The 20,795-nt window shown below is 48.2% G+C and overlaps 1 protein-coding gene across 1 annotated transcript in view; it reads right to left on the reverse strand.

Moving 5' to 3' along the window:
- Positions 1–10,644, reverse strand: part of Scn8a (sodium voltage-gated channel alpha subunit 8) — a 101,253-nt gene extending 90,609 nt beyond the window's left edge. Inside the window, exon 1 of the mRNA XM_052161249.1 lies at positions 10,322–10,644. Within this exon, the coding sequence (XP_052017209.1) occupies positions 10,322–10,597 (276 nt within the window). The 5' untranslated portion in view covers positions 10,598–10,644. The remainder of the gene's footprint in view (positions 1–10,321) is intronic.
- Positions 10,645–20,795: the final 10,151 nt, after the last annotated feature.

Raw genomic sequence — 20,795 nt, forward strand, 5'->3', positions numbered from 1 at the left:
GCAGTGAAAGAAAGCTTTAGAACTCAATAAGACCTTTGGGTGGTGCACGCCTTTGATCCCAGCACTGGCTGGCCGGTGGATCTCTTAAATTCAAGGCCAGCTTGGTCTATATAAGAAGCTCCAGACCAGCCAGGGCTCATAGAGAGACCCTGTCTCACAAAACAAAAGCAAATCTGAGGACAGCAATCCCAGAGGTATTCACCTGAGCCACAGTAAGAGTAAGGGAAGGTTTCTCAGGACAAGATCTGCTGGCTCATGGGCAGGACGCTTCCTGCCACGCCAGGTCTAACCCTTTCATCAGTGAGGGAATCATGTCTAATTAATCCCTCTAACACTCAGAAACAAAACAAAAAAAGCTGCATGTACCTGAGAGCACAGGAGGTCTCCTCGGGTAGTGGCCTGGAGGAACTCAAGGTGAATGACACAAGGATGTGGCTATACACTGTCCATCTTACCTATCTATGTCTTGTCACAGGAACCACCTGACAGCAGCACCCAGTGCCGGCTTCAAGGCTAAATTGGCAAATCGATGCTCCCCAGAGCAGGGCAGGGCAGAGCAGGTCCAACCCTCCCCCAGGGCCACTCTTCCCAACCCCCATCAATGGCAATTTTTCCTCTTAAGCTAGAGGATTATAGATGTTCATGAACACAGCAAACTTGAGGCACATTCTGTAAAGACCAATCCAGATAGGCAGGCCTATCTTCTACCTACCAAGATTTGCTCAGCAAGCAGAGGATGTGATACAAGGCCCATGCAATGCAAAGTAGACAGGTCATACACACTTATTACGTGTATGGCTGGGTCTCTTCGGACATGAAGAAATTGTACAGTGAAAGCCAAAGACCCCATAGCTCTGGGCAGTCCTCTGTCAGGTGCTCAGTGATACAGTCAGCTTTCTGACCCTTGGCTCACCCACCTCTAAAACAGTCATTGATTTTAGCTTTTGAAAAGACTTCTTGCCAGGCGGTGGTGGTGCATGCCTGTAATCCCAGCACTTGGGAGGCAAAGGCAGGTGGATTACTGAGTTCGAGGCCAGCCTGGTCTACAGAGTGAGTTCCAGGACAGCCAGGGCTACACAGAGAAACCCTGTCTCAAAAAAAAAAGTCTTATGTTTTCAAAGCCTCAGATACCATGGCAAAGATGTGGCTTGAAAAAATGGCTAAGAGAGCCAATACATTAAATTTCTAAACCAAAACAAGAGGAAATGTCTCGGGGGAGGGAGAGAGAGAGAGAGGGAGAGAGGGAGAGAGAGAGAGAGAGAGAGAGAGAGAGAGAGAGAGAGAGAGAGCGAGCGCAGAAACCCCACACAACACATCTTTGTGCAGCACACAGCAGACAGGGAGCAGAGCTGGGCACTTTCTACCATGACTGACAAGTTCCCAGACCACAGGATGCAAACCCAGCTGACAAGTTCCCATCCTGTGATGCAAACCCAGCTCTTCCACATACTATCTGAGTGAACAAATAACTTACTTGGGATAAGAAGGTTGATTTTTTTTAAGCTGGATTTTCTTTTCTAACTTTTCAAACCATGCATCAGGAGCTAGAGAGATGGCCAATGGATCAGAGTACTTGGTACTCACTGTTCTGAGGGCCTGGGTTCAGTTCTCAGCTCCCACATAGCAGCTCACAACTATCTGAAACTCCGGTTCTTAGACATCTGAAGCCCTCTTCTGGCCTCTGCAGGCACCAGGCACACACATGGTGCACAGACATATATGCAGGCAAACTACTCATTCACATAAGCAATTAAAAAGGAAAAAAAATACACCAGAATACCAACATGTCTTTAATACTGCTAATCCTCAGATATCACAGAAACTTGTCTATCTAGAATATTGGTGGTGCTATCAGAGACAAAAGTAAGAGGCCTGAGGGAGAAATAGTCCCATTTTGAACACTCTGGTCATCTGTGGGGAACCCACAGGGGTGTCTGGGAATGTGCTGAGTTGTAAAGAAGCAACCAGGCAGAAGGTACAAAATCAGAGATCTGGTGCTGAGACTGGGAGAGTCACCCAGGGTGAGTGCCAAGAGAAAACACCGCCCAAGGCCAGAGGGCAGCATGGATGGAAGGAAGTGAGGAAGGGAAAGAGAAGGAAACGGAAAGGAGTCTGAACTGTAAGAGAACTCACGTGGAGGAAGTAAAGAGTTGTAAGTAATCACGAGAGGTAACCCAGCTGAGGGGTTCAGTGACATAGAACCTTAAGAAACACCATACACCTGTGGAAGACCCCGAGGCTCGCATGAGCAAGGCGAGGCTGTGGGGATGGAGGGAGTCCGGGCTCCACTGTGGTTCTTGATGGCATGGGAAATGATTGGATTAGTAGGGAGATGAGATTGCGGCCAAGAGCTTGACAGTCCAGAGGACAGGGGACAAGAAGGAACAGGGCAAAGGCACAGAGCCCAGTAGTAGTGAACAGCAGAGGGACAGGGACAGCCTGATCCTATGGAACCAGAAGAGCTTTTTGCTCCAATGTGATTCCACAGACCAAAGTTTGCAGCCCCAGCAGAGCACATGGACCATCTTCAGAGCCTGAATCAGACACCCTGTTGGTAGAAGCACGGTTAACAGAAGCGGCTGGGTTGTATGTGAAGATGTCTGTATGCTCACAATCTCTATGTGACTTCAGAAATAGTAAGTAAGTGAGGCCTCCTGCAGAGGTGACAGCCCCGGTGCTCATGACCAGGAAAGGGTTAAAGGGAAGATGACTATTTCAGAAAACAATCTCTATGATCTCCAAGACATCACCTGTCATCTAAATGATCATTATTAAAGAAAGTAACAGGCCAACGTCTATTAAAGTAAACTTTTTACGGCTTTCAGCCTGGGGAAGGATCCAGTGGACATCATGGCTGAGGTGAAGTGGGCCATCCTAGAATTCAGATGGACACTGGCTCCAGTGCATACAGCTTAGTGCTTGCAAAAGCATTGGGAAGCGGAGGCTCTTTTCTGGAGGAGTGATAGGCTGTGGGGTATCACAGCTCTGGCTGATGCTAAAATGTGTGGGGTCCTGTGTGTAGAAACAGACCACTGCAAACTGCATAAACTCCTGAATCCATCCACTCCTGGGCTTTCTTTTCCACTAGCGTGTCAGTCAGACCCCTTACTTCATGGAGGGTGCCCTGACCGGCCTCTTTCCCTTGGTGTAACCTGTGTGTGGTTCACCACACTCACTTCCCTCACCTCAGCGGTCGACAGAAACCCCTACCCCCATCCAAGACCCTCGATAGCTCTCCACGGCTTATCAAGCAACGACCAAACTTGTGGGCCCCATAGCCTCAGCCTTCCGAATCTGGCCCCAGCTCTGTTCGGCCTTCTTTCCCTCTGTCCCTCACTCCCTGCTTCCTGCTTACATCAGATAAATCGGATTTTCTTACATCTGTGGCTTTAGTCCCCATGCCTTTGTCCCCGCTGTGTTCTCCACCTTTCAAAGTTCTAACCCATCCCTCGATTCTGAAGTCCAAGGCTTAATTCAAGTACTACTCTCTTGCTATAAAATTACCTTGGGACACCTCCTCCTTGCCCAAAGGGGCACTGTACAATACTGCTTTAGGGTAAAGAACAGACCTTCTTCCATCTTTCCCACAAGAGAACTGGGCGCCTTACTGAAGAGTATTTTCTGGGTTACACCAATCACGTTTTATGTGCGGCCGTCCACACGGGCATATGTTTCCACACCAGTGTGTCTCTTTTCTCAGAGTCACTTAATAGAGGAAGGCTAATAACACGGAGAGAAAAGTACTTAGTGCGGTGGACGTGACCAAAGGTTTGTCCTGCCAGTAAATGGACAAATACTAAAGTATTATATAGAGGAAATTAGTAGGACCTTAGACAAAGTCCTTCCTAATCGAAGGGTTCTGTGAGGAGCGTGGAAAACACAGTGGGCACCCCACAGTGATCCAGCGTCTACCAAAATCTCTAAACCACCAAGAAACCTATTTCTTGATCTACTCCTGAGCTGCTAAACAAAAAATTCTCTCTCTCCTCTCCTCTTCTCTCCTCTCCTCTCCTCTTCTCCCTCCCTCCCCCCCTCTCTCTTTCTCTCTCAGAATGAAATAGAAAGGTAACCAGATTTCCCTACCCAAAGAGTTTGGAAGGTATAGAGATTCTTCATTTGAAGATCCCATTGCTATCAGAAAAACCGCATGGCGTTCTCACGTGCGCCATATCCTAGGATCCTCATTCACTCAACAAATACTGACAGACAATCGCTAGAGAGCAGGCCCCGCTTTAGCCGATGAAGGCGGAAGATGAATGAGAGCCAATAAACATCCTGTTTGCCAGGAGTTCTGTAATGAGGCAGAGCTAAGAGGGATGGAGACGTGCACTGCTGCACGCGGGGAGGCCAAGCTGTGACCAAACACAGGTGGCGTGGCCGTCCTCAGTGCACCTTCATTTTCTAGACTGGAGAAACCACAGACCCTGCACGGTTAGCTGACACAGCTAGGATTACCCGGAGCTGGATGGAGACGGGGTCAGAAACAAGACTTCCCAGCTCCGAGTCAACTGCTAAGGCCAGAGAAATCTAGCTTAGAAACACTCAAATCCCTTCTGCTCTCCCTAAGTGTACGCTTGGTTATCAAATGAAGCCAGTGTCCACCCCACCACTCGGCAGGGCCTCGAGGGCTCCCCTCTCGCTGCCTCACCAGAATTCGTCCTGTGCTGATTTGGTGAATAAAAAACTGAAACATTACTTTCCTGTACTACTGGGGGGGGGGGGCTTTTAATGACATAAGAAGCTGAAGTTATAAGATACCTAGTTTTAATTTTAAATGTCTGTGCTTGCTGTGTAAAGACGGCCATGGAACTCATCTGCAATATAGCATCCACACCTGATGGACACAATGCAAGCCTTCCCTAACAGCCTGGTTCTGCACACCTGTTGATATAGTCGAAACAGACTTGGAAAGGCATGTCTGCCAGCAGCCCAGGGAGCGTGCGTGCGTGCGTGCGTGCGTGCGTGCGTGTGTGTGTTTAAGAGTGAGGGGGAGAGGAACAGAGAGGGGGACAGAGAGAGACGTAGGTTTTCAGGGGCTGCTGGCTCTATCATAATGTTGGTAAGGAGAAAACTGTGAAGCTTGTGGGCACAGAGGCACCCATCACACCCACACTGAAAGGCACCTGAAATCATCATCTCTGTGGGCTGAAGACAGACTGTATTATAGGAACTTGTTGGGGATGGATTCTAATGCTTTGAATTAAGATGGCCCCCAAAATCCGGAATCTGTGTGTCCAACGGCTGAAGGTCCTTGTCCTCACTTGGGTTTTGATCGATTGATAAAGAGCCAGCAGCCAATGGCTGGGAAGGACTTTTGAACTTGGAACTGGAAGGGAGGAAGGAGAGTCTCCATGATCCAGAGGCAGAGGGGACAGATTTAGAGCTGCAGAAGGAAAATCATCCAAAATGTAGGTGAGAAGGAAGTGGGCCCCTGAAAGGGCTGCCTGGGGTGTCTTGGGGAGAAAGACTAGGGAGTTGCTACAGGAGGGGACTGTGTGCGAGCTATGGGGAGGACTGGAACTGTCCAGCCTGTGTGTGTGTGTGTGTGTGTGTATGCGCGCATGCGTACATGTCTTTCATTCAAGAATACAGATAGCTCCTGGGTACGCACACATGTGGGACCAGCTGGGAACCAACGCGGTGTAGCTAGACTAACCCCTACAGAACTCAGTATAGAGAGGACTCTGTTCTGGTGTGGAAGCACCAACTTAGGTCATGGGATGGAACAGCTTCTGGGCTGGGCCTGGGTGAGTGGGAAGGAATTCCAGAAGCTGAGGTTAAAGGAAGAACATTCCGAGAGGAAGTGAGGCAGACCAGAGTGGGAAGTGTGGAGGGAACCGGGAGCAGCTCTTCACACTCCAAACATGGGTGGGAGGAGCCGAAATAGGATGTGTATACACAAGCACAGAGATATGGACACGCACGCTCGGCCACACCTGTGTACAGATGAGGACACCGAGGCCCAGGGCATTTTATTTGGCTAAGGGCAAATCAAAGATGAAATGTAATAGTAAAATCAGAGTTTTGATTCCCAGTTGTGGTGGTCTGAAAGGAAATGGACCCCACAGGCTCCTATGGAGTGGCACTATTAGGAAGTGTGGCCTTGTTGGAGGAAGTGTGTCACGAGGGACAGGCTTTGAGATCTCAGATGTAGAATTCTCAGCTCCTTCTCCAGCACCATGTCTGCCTGGCTGCTGCCGCCATGCTTCCTGCCATGCTGATGATGGACTGAACCTCTCACACGGTAAGCCGGCCAAGTACACGTTGTCCTTTGTAAGTGCTGCTGTGGTCATGGCGTCTCTTTGCAGCCATGAAACCTTAACTCAGACATTGCTTTTTTCCACTACGCCATTCTGGCAGGCAGTCGTGGGCTGTGGTGGGAGGGAGATTCTCTTCCTTCAAAAAGGAAGAGAAGGTGGAGGGGCTGGTTAAACAGCTCAGGAGCCCACGTCCAGGTGAGCAATATGGCGGCTCTGATAGTGAGGCCAGGGGTCGGGGGTCAGACGCCCACATGGCTCTTAGCCCTGCGCTCTTCATTACTCCCCCGCAGGTGAGTAAACCACGGACTGGAGGGGAGTTTGCTTGGCGTTCCACACATCTGTCTACCAGCATTGGGACAACGGAGCCAACTGAGGCTAAGGATAGATAGACATTTCAAAGGCAAGGGCTGGAAACATGCTGTAATGAATAAAGGGGTGATATCTAGTGCAGGTTCCACCACTAACAGTAGCTCTGGTTCTAAAAAAATTACTTGGTGTGTGTGTGTGTGTATGTGTGTGTGCATGTGTGAGTACGTGTGTGTGCTTGTGTGTGGTGGGTGTGTGCATGTGTAAGTGTATTTGTGTGTGGTGTATGTATGTGTGTGCACATGTGCTTGTGTGTGGTGTGTGCATGTGTGTGTATACATGTGTGTGTGTTTGTGTGTGGTGTGTGCATATGTGCCCATTTGTGTATGTGTGCTTGTGTGTGGTATATGTGTGTACACATGTATGTTTGTGTGTGGTGTGTACATGCATGTGTGTGCACATAAGTGTGTGCTTTCATATAGTCAGGAGTGGAGAGCAGAGAACAACCCATGGGAGTCAGTTATTTAGTAAGTATCTTACTCAGCCACCTTGCAAACCTGGATCTGGCTTTTGACAAAGTATCAGTACCACGAAATAATTAATGGAAGCAAGCTGAATTAAATGATGTCAAAGGCCTCCACATCTTAACTTCCTGTAAGTCCCAGGGGACCTCACTTTGTAGAAAAACGAATCCACAGATTGTGGAGTGAACTGAACTTTGAGAAGCATGTGACTGATCGGTGAATCAGGAGTACAGCAAGGTCATTTAAGACACGCCAGTCCTGAGATTTGAACCTTCACTTCTAGGGCTTTTGATACAGCAGTCGGTTGGACACAGAGGCCGTTCATTCTGAGAAACGGGAAAGGCAAAGGCATGGGACTTGATGGAACCCACAGACCCCGCCCCCTGACTCCTCAGGGAGGCCACTAGAGACACGTGCATGCGCACAGCCATTTAAAAGTCAGCAAAATGCTTCGAAGCAGCAGAGGGCATTTTCTGTAGTGAGGACAGATGCTGCAAGCAGCGAAGAGAATAAACAATAATGGAAGACAGACAATAGAACTAAGGTTAGTTTAAGAAAAACAACAGGAAGAAAGCTGAGAAAAGGTGTCTGAGGTAGTCAGGCTCCCGATGCGGATCTGCTATGGCCACTAACACAGAGGATGCCGCCATTAGGTTACCTCTGCGGGGAGGCAGGAGTGGGAGATGGAAGGGGGGTAATAAAGGCAGGCTTTTTACCAAATACCTCTGAAATTTTTATCATGTGAATATACAACGACCTTGTTTTAGAACAAGATAAGTCAAGTATGTATCTATTTCTTAAATGTACTTATTTGTACTCAATAACTGAAAAAAATCGAAGGCCAAAGGAAGGAAGCGCTAGCACCCTGTGCCCAGAGCAAGGGACACAAAGGTGCAGCTGGCACCTTGCAGTGTTTGCAGGGACCCGCTGGAAAAGTCGGGAACTCAACGACGCCATCAGAGCTTGGGATGGCCGAACCCGCAGCCCTCGGAACAGCGCCTGGTCAGCGAGAAACGCAGCTTTCAGGGTCCTGAGTTTTCCTGGGACAGAAAATCCATACCGGGATGAAGCCAGAACTTTAAAAAGACAACAGGTCTTCTGTTGCCCATAAAAGAAAGACAAGAGAAACAAGACACAGGTCCCCTGAGGTCCCCTCAGTGCCAGCCTGTTAGAAACCGAGACTGAGGAAAAGACAATCATTAACCAGGCAGTGAGAGTTTATATCCCAGGAATCGTGTGAGACAACTCCTGAACAACAAACAGAAGGGGACGTCCTCTTAAAGTCACTTCCTCCCTACAAGCTTCCTATCTGTGACAGGTTAATTCCGATGTGCTCCCTGTGGGAGACGCCGTGCTGATTTAGCCGGTGCTGGCCTTGGTTTGTGAGAAGGACCAGTAACAGGAATGCGGCGAGGACCTGAGGTAGGTCGAGAAAGCGTGTTCTTTTTAATCAGATGGAAAACTCATTTAGAAGGAGGGGTGCATGCCTGCCAAGCTCGGAGCCTCCCTTCAAGCCTCAGCGCCTCGGAGGGTGTGTGGTGCGACAGTCTGTAGCCCTAGAACTCAGTAGAGGCGGGAGGATTAGGGGTTCATGTGGTTACATAGTGAGTCTGGGGCCAAGGTGGGCTACTAGGTTAAGACCCTGTCCCAAGTAGATAGACAGACAGACGATTACAGACAGGTAGATGGATAGATTATAGATAGGTAGGCAGATAGATTATAGATAGATAGATTATATGTAGGTAGGTAGACAAGTAGATTGATTACATGTAAATAGACAGACAAATTGATTTATAGGTAAATTATAGGTAGGTAGACAGATTGTAGGTAAATATTAATGTACAATGAACATGACTGAACTGCTGGCAATGCTTTCTTGACTTAATTTGTTTGCCTTATAGTAGCTATTAGCCATATATATGTATTTATGCATTAAGTATGTAGATACATATGTATGTATATAAATGTGTACGTACATAAGTATGTATGTATGTACGCATGTGCGTATGTATGCATGTATGCGTGTATGCACACACTGTTGAGAGGGTGTGCATTCCAGGGCACTCAGGTAATCTGAAGACAACTTACAGGTCCACTCTCTCCCCGCCATCACATGGGATCAGAGACCACGCTCAGGCCTTTAGACCTGGAACTTTTACCTGCTGAGCCTTCTCACTGATCCTAGATAGGTCTCTTAATTCTATTCCAAGACAAAGAAGCTAAAAGCTTTTCTTAAAATGTACTCACTACATCAGGTCAAAAGGGCAGGCGTGTTAATGAAGATAGAGTCCTGGAGCTTTCTATTGTAAATACACAATTACACAAAACCATCACGCCACCTCATTATCTGGAAAACCCCTGACAGTTATTTAAATGACATCTGTGGCATGAGGTGAGTCTCCTACATGGTGACATCAGCCCTCAGGATCCAGCAGCTAATCACTTGGCCAAAGAATCAAACCTGGAGGTTTGGCTTCTACTGTCGTGTTTCATACAATAATCTAAGATTTGGACAGATACTGTTCAGGAAGTTTAAACCCTTGGCCAAATGAAGCCTGGCCTTTTACCTGTGTTCCCTGTCAGGCAGTGGGACAGGTCTGGCTTTGCTACAAAGATCCATTCAAACTATGGGTGGCAAGACCAAAGATATGAGTTTCCCTTGGCCTGGTGTGCGCCACTGTGTCTGCCCCACAAGGCCTTGTGCCCATGTCATATCGGAGGAGTGCACAGATAGTGCACAGTGGTCTCCATTGCATCTCCAGCCTGCTGCTGCGCTGACAACATCACCGTTATATACAAAGATGGGATTTAATAGTGTGGGCCAACTACTACCACACAGCTGTAGTATCCTTCTGCATGCTAATAAGTAGATGTGTTTCATCTATGCCCACACTTCCTCTCTCTCTCCTTCTGTCTTCCCCTCAGATTCTCAGGGGCTTCATGTGTTATGTCTCTGAGCTACATCCTCACCACCCTGTCCCCCCACATGTTTTGTTGTTGTTTTGTTTTGTTTTAAAGCTTGCCTGGAGCCAACACTGGAAGTCTTGCTAACAGGGGTTGGCCCGTAGGAAGGCCAGAAAGTGACCCTCAGCAGCAACAAAATGGGGAAAGAAGATCCCAGGTGGAAGGGAGGGCTCGCTATGTCTTCCCCGACAGACAGACACAGCTCCTTCTCCCCTCTCCCCAGCCTGAAGGGAAGGGGCCTCTGCGGCTGGGCCTCCTCCAACTCACTTTCTGCGTCAAATAGTACGGGTCAAAGTCCTCCAGGGGCACAGCGACCAGGCCTTGCGGGATGTCCCCGTAGATGAAAGGCAAGCTCTTCCCGGCCTCCAGGTCACTGTTTGGCTTGGGCTTGCTGTCTTCATCGTCCTCCCGGTGGCTGCCGTCCGCCTTGGGGGGTTTCTTGAGCTTGCTCTCGGCGATGCGCCTCTCGATGTTTGCCAGCGACTCAGGGGTGAAAGGCTTGAAACTGTCGGGGCCTGGCGGTGCGAGCAGCCGCGCTGCCATCTTCTCATTCTGTGGCAGCCTCCTTAGTTAGCTGAGTCCAGGACAGGTCGGCTCTGGAAGAACAGCAACACAGGCAGCAGTAATCAATCACCGCTCTAAAGGAGGCCAGAATTAAGCCAGCTCGTTCCCAACCTCCGATCACAGCCTCCCCCACGTGGCTTCCACCGTGGCATGCTTATTTTTCATCTTAAAAAAATCAATGGCGATAGCGCTTGGGCGGCTTGGGTGAACTCCGTAATGGTCCTGGGGGGGGGGGGTGCGGTCAGCCAGGGAGAGGGGAAGACTGGGGTCTCCCTCACTGTGGGCATGTATTGTATTTATCTAAACCCAACCCACTGTTCAGAACCAGGCACAGGCACTCTGTTCTCGCTAACAAGGCGGTTAGAGGTCCCCAGGGCCTGCCTGTGCCTGCTCACCCTCCTCCCTCGGGATCTGCGCTCCAAAGGGGTTCTCCTTTAAGGGCAAGGAACGGGAAAATTGTCCCTCCTTTCAAGAATTTCACTTTCAGAAGACAAAACTAACTCCTTAAAACTTTTGCCAAAGCAAAATATTGGTGAAATAGCTCCCGTCTGAATTCATTCTTCCATTTCAAAGGTGTTTCAATTTACCGAGCTGTCAAAAATCTGTCCAGTGTAAGATTCCAGTGGTATCTTTAAGGATCAAGCACCCACCAGGGGTAAACACAGAGACATTTTTCAGTGGAAAGGGCTGCCATCACTCCCACAGACTGCTGCTTAGCAATGAGAAAGACCTAGGCAACCTCCAGGTCCCTACCCCCCCACCCCTCCATTCCCCCCACCCCCACCCCGTGTGCCAGTCATGTGACACTGCGGGCCTGGGAGACTGGCTCCCTGATAGAGACTCAGACAGAAGGGAAGATGGACCAGAAACCATGCCCTCTAGAACGAGCTACAGCACGGAAACCACACATGAGGGATTGCTTAGCCCACATATAAAGAGCTTTTGCCCTTCTGTAGACAGAACCCTGGGCTACTTCCATCCAAGAAGGAGCAGAGGGATCAGGATGGGCAGAAGCGCTCCATCTTGTCTGAATGGACACAGACCAGGGGTGCTTCCTGCTTCCAGCCTGGGCAGCCTAAGGTTGGCCCAGGAAATATACTTCTGAATGTTCTGTCTCTCGCACTCCACACATCCTTTAAGAGTATTTATTGACTGACTTAGTGTATACACACACACACACACACTCCCAGTACATAGTTTTCGAAGACTAGAGATTGCTGTTTCTGCTCCTACTTAGTCCTCAGGGCCCACTTCCTGAATCTACGTAACGTGAGCCTGCTCAAGAGAGGGACTGTCAATGCTCCAGGCTGTGAGAGTGCTTTCCCTCAGAGCTTCTTTCCCAGATCTGCTTTCCTGGCTACCGTGATACCACAGCTTGGAGCTGAGGGTCTTGGAACAGACACTTACAGCCTGGGGCTTCCTGAGCAAAAACCATAATTGCCCCAGGACCCTAAGAGAATAGAAAACTTGCCTGGGTCACAGGGCCACAACCAAAGGCTGAGATGGCTCATCAGGTAGGGGTGCCTGTTGCAAAGGAATAAAATGCAAAAACATACGACCTCGGCCAGATGCTCATATCCCAACTCCTATTTCTTTACTATTAAATTGTTATTTTATTTATTTATTTATAGTCGGTCATCCTGCCCTTCCCCCTCTCCCTCCACCACTAGTTTCCAGCAGACAGTCTGGCTCATTAAGTAACTCACAGCAATGATAGGGTTTCATGATCGAGGCTTCATTCACAAAGCTCCCCAGCCTTGCCTTCCTTCTCCCTCATGCCTGCCATATCCTGGATAAAGCCAGTAAACCTCTTCCAACTGCACACACTGTGGACTCTGCTGGAGGCTGCGCTCCATCCTCGGTGGGCTCCAAGTCCTCGCTTGCTCTAGCTTCATCTCCAGGACAGAGTGTGAGGTCGATTGCTATCAACATTTAGCAGACATAGGAAGAGAGGCTTGGAGAAAAGCCACATTGCCAGAGTATGACTGTCAGGACTCCAAGCACCTGTAGACAGACACTCAACAGCTAGACAGGATTACACCTGTGTTGCAGAAGATATAAGAAAGACACCTCTACCAATTCTCCACGGCGGCTCCGGACCGACCGCCGCGGACTCTCTAGAGCTGCTAGATTCTAGGCAATGAACTCTCTGGCCCTGCGGGGCCAATAGGGCCTCCGCTGGGCCATTTCACTTGGCCGTCCCTCTGTTAGCCATCTCTCCAGCGGGGGACCCCAAGTTCCTCTCACTTCCACTCAAATCCCACACACCCCATGGGCCCCTAGCTCTCCTCCACTGGCGGATCCACATTCCAGTAACCAAGTAAATCAAAACTCTTAAGGTTTAATTAACCAATCAGATTTATGTATCAATATAAACACAATTACAAGATGCTAAGTAAAAGCCTTAGCCCACAAGGCCAAGGAACCAGAACTCCAGGTTCTGCCTCCCACATCACCTCCATCTGAGGTCATTCTCCTCCGGTGCTCTGACTTCAGACAGCTTCGGCTATCCAGGCTGGGAGCTGCCTCATTCTGTCTTCCCACCTTCTCCAGGGCCAGCCTCCCCTCCCCCAAAATTAGCCCTGTTTCCCACCACATTTTCAACCTTCCCTTTACCTTCCTGGATCTGAATATCCCCCTGTGTATCTGAATCCCTCACTTGCTTTACCTACCCCAGGCCTTGGTGACACACACTACGTCATCCTGGTCACAGCCACAGCTGTGACCTCCATTCCATAAACTCTCTTCTATGGCTACCTTCTTTCCCTTGGGGTGCTCATCATGTCAAACTATCTGGACACAAGCAACTCCAGCTGCCATCACTGGTCCTCACTGTTGGGTGTCAGGACCTCTGAAACCTGTGACATCATATAGGCAACAGTGCGACCTATACACCTGTTGCCAAGGCAACAGCCACCATATTCCCAGAATCCATTGGGCTCACCTTTACTTGCGACCATGTCACCATCACATATAAGAGAAGCACCCCCCTTCCCCTCTTCTCTTTCCACCGTCACCTTTGCCCTTCCCCTTCTCAATAAACCTCATGTAGAACTGTTTGGCCTGGTGTGGTCGTTCTGGAGCTGCCACTGCTGCCTGCTGACCCCAACACTCTCTGGGCCCAGAACAGTCCCCCACTTGTATCAGGGGCATCAGGAGACAGACTCCTAGTTAGAGTGTGTTTAGGATTCTTCCTCCGGCTCCTCCGGCTCTGTCACCCAGCACGGGGCTCCAGTCCCTAGCCACCTCAGGCTTCATTAGTTCTTCCTCAGCAGCATCCACCACACAGGTCCCACAAAAGCAATCAGCCTCAGTTTACTCAGGCACATTTCCAAAGATCTGTGAAAATCTACTTTCATAGCCATTTCCCTCCCGCAAACCCGGTGGTTACACAGCAGACCCAATTTTGTAGCATCTCACTGCAGCTCCAGGCCTCCAGCCACTTCCTGTTTCTCATACAATCCTCCCTCCTGCCTTGTTGACATCTGCGCTGGTGACTACTGTTTGTTTCCTAGTGTGTTAAAGTTTCTTTTCAAAAGTAAACATAGTACGGTAAGGTGCCCGGTTCAGCCTTTACAGATGTGCACACCTGTGTAGCAGCCCCAATCTGCTCTCTTGAATTCCCTGGCCAACAATCACTTCCATGGGTTAGTTTTGCTGCTTCTTAAATTTCAGCCGAGTACAGATAGACATTCAACCTACGGGCTATGGCTTCAGTCCACCCATCATTCTGCAGAGCTCACCTTACTGCGGTTGTTCGTTTTAACTGCTGTGTAGTATTCCGGGTATGACGGAAGCACAGTTCACTCTTTACTTTAACAGACTGTGGTTGCTTTAAGCTGCTATGAGAAGAAGTTAAGCAGCCTTACTCCTGTCTTCTGGTGGCCAAATATACACTAGATTCTTTGTAGCACTCGGCTCAGGGAGGACTGCTGAATTGGATACCATGTATAAAGCGTTAGTGCCACAGGGTGGGGGCTCCAGCTGCCCCGCACCCTTGCCAACACTCAGAACACAGGCTCTCAGTTTCACTCATATTAGTGGCACCTCGAGGTTTTAAGATTCATTTATTGAGGCAAAAATCTAGGTAACTTGAAATGAACCATTTTAAAGCAGACAACTCACTCTCAGTTATTTGCATCCTCCCTGCTGTGCCCTGGGTATAGGGGTGCCCACTACCCCTCACCCAGCCTAGTCTCTCAGCACACCCCCACCCCTCCGTCCAGCTCCATGACGCCAAGAGCGTGTTCCGTTCCTACCCCTGAATCTTTTCCAGGTATTTCCCATAAAAGGTTAGCACACAATGTGCAACCATTTGTGTCTGACCTTTCACTTAGTGTAAGAGTTCGAGGTAAAGTCACACAGCAATATGGGTCAGCAAGGCAGTCTTCTCTCTACACACCTGCACCACAAGCGCGTGCTCACTAACCCAGTGATGGACATTTGCGCTCATGTGACCTTGTAGCTGTCGTGAGCACCATAAGCAATGCACATATGACGCTCTGTACCTTTCCAATTCTTGTAATGGGAAAAGATCTCACTACCCAGCCCAGGCTGGCCTCAACCTCACAGTCCTTCTGCCTCACCCTCCCAAGCATTAGGCTTACAGGTGTGAGCCACCATGTTCAGCTCCATTTTCAATTCAGTGGAGAACAGACCTAGAACAGGAACTTGAGGGTGTGATGATGCATTTGCATTTTGCCTGCATGTATGTCTGTGTGAGCATGTAAGGTCCCCTGGAACTGGAGTTACAGACAGTTATGAGCTGCCTGGTGGGTGCAGGGAATTGAACTTGGGTCAAGCCCGTGAACACAGAGCATACATGTTTATCTCTTGCAGCCTCATATTAAATGAGTGTATAAAATTAACCATATTAACCGTTGCACTTTCTGCCCAACTGTAATTTGCCAGTCACTCCCATTGCCATGCTAGTTATGCCCTGGTGAACTACTATCTGCCTCTGTGTTAGGGTTTTTTCTATCCACAGTAAATTGTGTATCTCTCCACTCTGTGCATTTACCATCACATACATTACATGTAGCAATGTAACAAATTAAGTGTTCATAGACTGCTATCACATGCAACAATGTAACAAACAAGTATCGGCTATTATCATCAAGTCTCCTGGTCTGCAGCAAGACAGTCATTGAGTTTGCTGGGAGCCAGAGCCAGAGGGAGAGTTCAGGCATCCTGCCTGGCATGCAGAGGCTCAGGTTTTGATCCTTGGTACCATAAAAAAGAAAGAGCCTGGGAAGGGTCAACATTATCTCAGACTTCACTGTGTCCGGGCACACTGATCCGAGGTGAGCCAGACTGCTGTGTTCACAGAGCACATTGTGTCAATGTCTCTGTTCACAGGGCTGCCGTCTCAGCTGCTCATTCCTGCCCTGGATAATGAAGGACCAGTGACAGTGGCTCTTGGTCCTCAGAGTTTTCCTGAGAGTTTCAAGAAAGACTGAACTAGACTCAAAAAGTTTGGGGTAATAGATGGCTAGGGCTGTCTTCTCTTGGTCATCCAAGAGGATTAAGATCTTAGTGCTCTCTGAAATCTGACGGACTAGTGAGCAGCCATTGCAGGGACTCTAGGCAAGGGCATGTAAGAAGAGCACGAAGAACAGCGCTAAGCTAATAGTTACCAGTGAGCCAGAGCAGTGCTGCAGGGCCATAAAGCCACCTCAGAAAGCTCAGACAGCTGAGGCAGAAGGGTGGAAGATTCAAGAGCAGCCTAAACACAAAGTTGGAGGGATTGGGAGGCGGAGGTAATCTGGGATGTGTGAGTGGAGAGGGGATGAATCTGATCAAAATACATTGTACACATGCATGAAATCCTCGAAGAATTAATAAAAATATTTTTTTAGAAAAAAAAAAGAAGAAGCTGGGCAGTGGTGGCCTTTAATCCCAGTACTTGGGAGGCAGAGGCAGGTGGATTTCTGAGTTCGAGGCCAGCCTGGTCTACAGAGTGAGTTCCAAGACAGCCAGGGCAATACAGAGTAACCCTGTCTCAAAAAACCAAAAAAGACACACACACACACAGAGAGAGGAGAGAGAGAGAGAGAGAGAGAGAGAGAGAGAGAGAGAGAGAGAGAGAGACCAGTGTAAGCTATACAGTGAGTTTGAGGTTAATCTGGGTTGCATAGCAAAATCCTGTTTCCAAAATAAACAGACAAATAAATAGCAACAGAGGTGGTTGTTCTGTGTAGAGAAACACAAAACACATCTGCCTTGGTGTAGCTCTGTAGCACAACACTGTCCCCCATACATATGAGACCCCTGGCTAAGTCGCTGGTCCTGACAAACAGAAATAAAACCATACTTGTCTCAGACTTGAAAGAGGAACACAAAGTTTTATGACTCATATACCCAATATTAAAATTACAAATGTGGAGTCATCAAAATTTTGGTATTGACTTAGAGACAGCCATATAGTCCAAGGGGCAGAGTCTGGACATAAAGCCTCCCATATGTAGTCAAGGGATTTTCAACAAGGATTCTGTGATGGTTTATATATGCTTGGCCCAGGGAGTGGCACTGTTAGAAGGTGTGGCCCTGCTGGAGTAGGTGTGTCACTGTGGGTGTGTGCTTTAAGACCCTCATCCTAGCTGCCTGGGAGTAGTATTCTGCTAGCAGCCCTCAGATGAAGACGTAGAACTCTCATCTCCTCCTGCCCCGTTCCTGCCTTGATGAAACTGGACTGAACCTCTGAGCCTGTAAGCCAGCCCCAATTAAATGTTGTCCTTATAAAGACTTGCGTTGGTCATGGTGTCTGTTCACAGAAGTAAAACCCTAACTAAGACAGAAGTCAAGACCGCTCAACAGAGCAAGGGCAGCCCTATACACAGTGCAGGACACATGAATGTATGTCCGCCATACACATGCACATGTGAAAGAAGGAAACTGGCTTTACAGTACATGCAACGTGAACTCAAAATGAACCAGTGAAGAAATAAAAGAATAAAAACTATGAAACTCAGCAGAAAACATGGCCAGGGGCTTATTTGTGAGCCTTGAGGTCCAGAGGACCAGGTTCAGATCCCAACACTCACAGAAACAACAGGTGGGCATGACAGTCTGCCTTTCAATTCCAATCCTAGGGGGCGGGGGTCAGGACACAGGATCCCTGGCATTAGCTGGGTGTCTGAACTAGCCAAAAGGAACTCTGGACTCAGCAAGAGACCCAGTCACCATGAACGAGGTGAGGAGTAATGGAGAAAGTCTTGTCATCAGTCTAGGGCCTGCACACATGTGTATGTATACCTGCACACAGATATGCCCACACACATGTGAACGGGGACACACACACACACACAAATGTGTGTCACACAGAGACACATGCAAAAAACATAACTAATTAAATCAAACCATCTTGTGCTTTATGTGAAAGTATCAAGAGATGGAGAAGGCAAGTCCCAGAAGTTTACAAAGCACACGCTTGAAGGAGATTGCTAGTCGGATGGCTAACACAGGAACACAGCCAGCAACGGAGAGCTAGAGACCGATAGCCTGCGGAGGCTGTCAAGAAACCAAAAGGGCTGCTGAGACAGCTCGGGAGTAGAGGGGCTTGTGCACCGCCTGACCCCATGAGCTAGCAGAAGCTAACTGGCTCCAAAAGCTGTCATCTGAGACCCACATACATGCCTTGGCACATGTGTGTGCTTGCTACATACATATACATGTATGTATACCATCCTTCCAACATTTGTTACCTCAACACATACAAAACAAACAGACTAACTACTAACTAACTAACTGGAACCCTGCACAAGCCTGATTGGAACAGAGGCTTTACAAAGGGGCATGGCAGGTCTCCCCAAGTCAGGACCAGAAGTCCTCTATTACCATATATTATTAGATATTACCAACTGAAAGCAGTAACTCAAAAAGATATTCCCAGCAGCATTATTACAGTTACCAAACAGCCCAAATGACCATGCACTGGATATATAAGATGTGTATGTACATAAAATGAATACTATGCAACCTTAAAAGTAAAAGGATGGGCTGGAGAGATGACTCAGTGGTGAAGAGCATTGACTGTTCTTCCTCAGGTCCTGAGTTCAAATCCCAGCAACCACACGGTGGCTCACAACCATCCGTAATGAGAACTGACGCCCTCTTCTAGAGTGTCTGAAGACAGCTGCAGTGTACTCACATATAATAAACAAATAAATCTTTAAAAAAAAAAGTAAAAGAAAAGTTAAGGTGTGCTGCACCATGAATGAGTCTCAACAGCATGCAAGTGGGAGAAACCAGAAAGCGTCTAGGAGTCTACTTCCACGTGTTATAGGAGTTACAGACATGTTATAGGAGTTACACACGTGTTATAGGAGTTACTTCCACGTGTTATAGGAGTTACACACGTGTTATAGGAGTCTACTTCCACATGTTATAGGAGTTACACACATGTTATAGGAATCTACTTCCACGTGTTATAGGAGTTACACACGTGTTATAGGAGTTACACACATGTTATAGGAGTCTACTTCCACGTGTTATAGAAGTTACACACGTGTTATAGGAGTTACACACATGTTATAGGAGTCTACTTCCACGTGTTATAGGAGTTACACAAGTGTTATAGGAGTTACACATGTGTTATAGGAGTCTACTTCCACGTGTTATAGGAGTTACAGACATGTTATAGGAGTTACACACGTGTTATAGGAGTTACTTCCACGTGTTATAGGAGTTACACACGTGTTATAGGAGTCTACTTCCACATGTTATAGGAGTTACACACATGTTATAGGAATCTACTTCCACGTGTTATAGGAGTTACACACGTGTTATAGGAGTTACACACATGTTATAGGAGTCTACTTCCACGTGTTATAGAAGTTACACACGTGTTATAGGAGTTACACACATGTTATAGGAGTCTACTTCCACGTGTTATAGGAGTTACACAAGTGTTATAGGAGTTACACATGTGTTATAGGAGTCTACTTCCACGTGTTATAGGAGTTACACAAATGTTATAGGAGTTACTTCCACGTGCTATAGAAGTTACACACGTGTTATAGGAGTTACACACATGCTATAGGAGTTACTTCCACGTGTTATAGGAGTTACACACATGCTATAGGAGTTACACATGTGTTATAGGAGTTACTTACATGTGTTATAGTTACATGTGTTATAGGAGCTTCTAACATGCCAGCATTATGTTCTGATGAACAAGATTGTCACTGCCCACATGGGACCTGACAGTTTTCTGGGCTGAAGGATAGGTAAATAGGCAAATCACAGAAGGCTAAACTCTCCAATAAAGTAAAACACGCTTTTACACACTCACAGAAGCAGAACACCTAGGCTGGCTTAGCGGGATCAAGGTGGGCTTCCTAGAAAAGGCAACATCCACTAAGGCTGAAGGACAGAGGCTAGTTTGGGAGTCAGCGGGGAGGGTGGGCGGAGCTCCGCGGATGGGCGGAGCTCTGCAGGGCGAGGACTCTCGCACTCAACAGAGACAGAGGTGGGAGGTCAAGCCTCAGAGGTACTGTGACAATCTGAGTAGACTCAGAAACCCAGGAAGGCAGAGCCGGGCTGGCATGAGAGGCCATCTCATTTTATCCTGAAAGTGAGAAGCAGACTGAAGGCTTTAAGAGGGCAGTTTCAAGGCTTCACAAACTGGTCTACTCAAGAAATTCTCTTTTCCTCTCAAGAAATTTTCATAGGATCCCAGGTGTAGGTAGGTAGGTCAGGCTTTCATTATTAGATTGTAAAGAAGCAACTCTTTGACACGCACATAATTTACTGTTTATTGGTGATGAAGGCCAATATTACTAAGAAGGAGGTGCTTGCTCGGTACAAAAAACTAAGGATGCCCTGTTTTGCTACAAGCTGAGGAACAATACAGGAAACTGTTAAAACTACTGTTAAAGCTACTTTCTGTGAAAAGCCTTCTGGTTCTAGGAGAGCAGAGAACAAGAAACAGACTACTTGAATATGAGCTTAGGCACTGCAGGGGCCCCCACTTCCCACCCCAGCTGGTGCTACACTGCAGAGAACCCCCCCACACTGCAGGTGCCGCCCCTACCCCCGGCCCCCCACCTCCACCCGGTGCTCCCGCCCCCCTGCTGCACTGCAGGCACCACCCCCTCCCTCCCCGCTGGTGCTAAACTGTGGACACCCCTCCTCACCCACAGCACTGCAGGCGTCCCCCACTAGCGCCCCCCAGGTA

The sequence above is a fragment of the Apodemus sylvaticus genome, chromosome 17 (genome assembly GCF_947179515.1).
Source record: "Apodemus sylvaticus chromosome 17, mApoSyl1.1, whole genome shotgun sequence".
NCBI lineage: Eukaryota > Metazoa > Chordata > Mammalia > Rodentia > Muridae > Apodemus > Apodemus sylvaticus.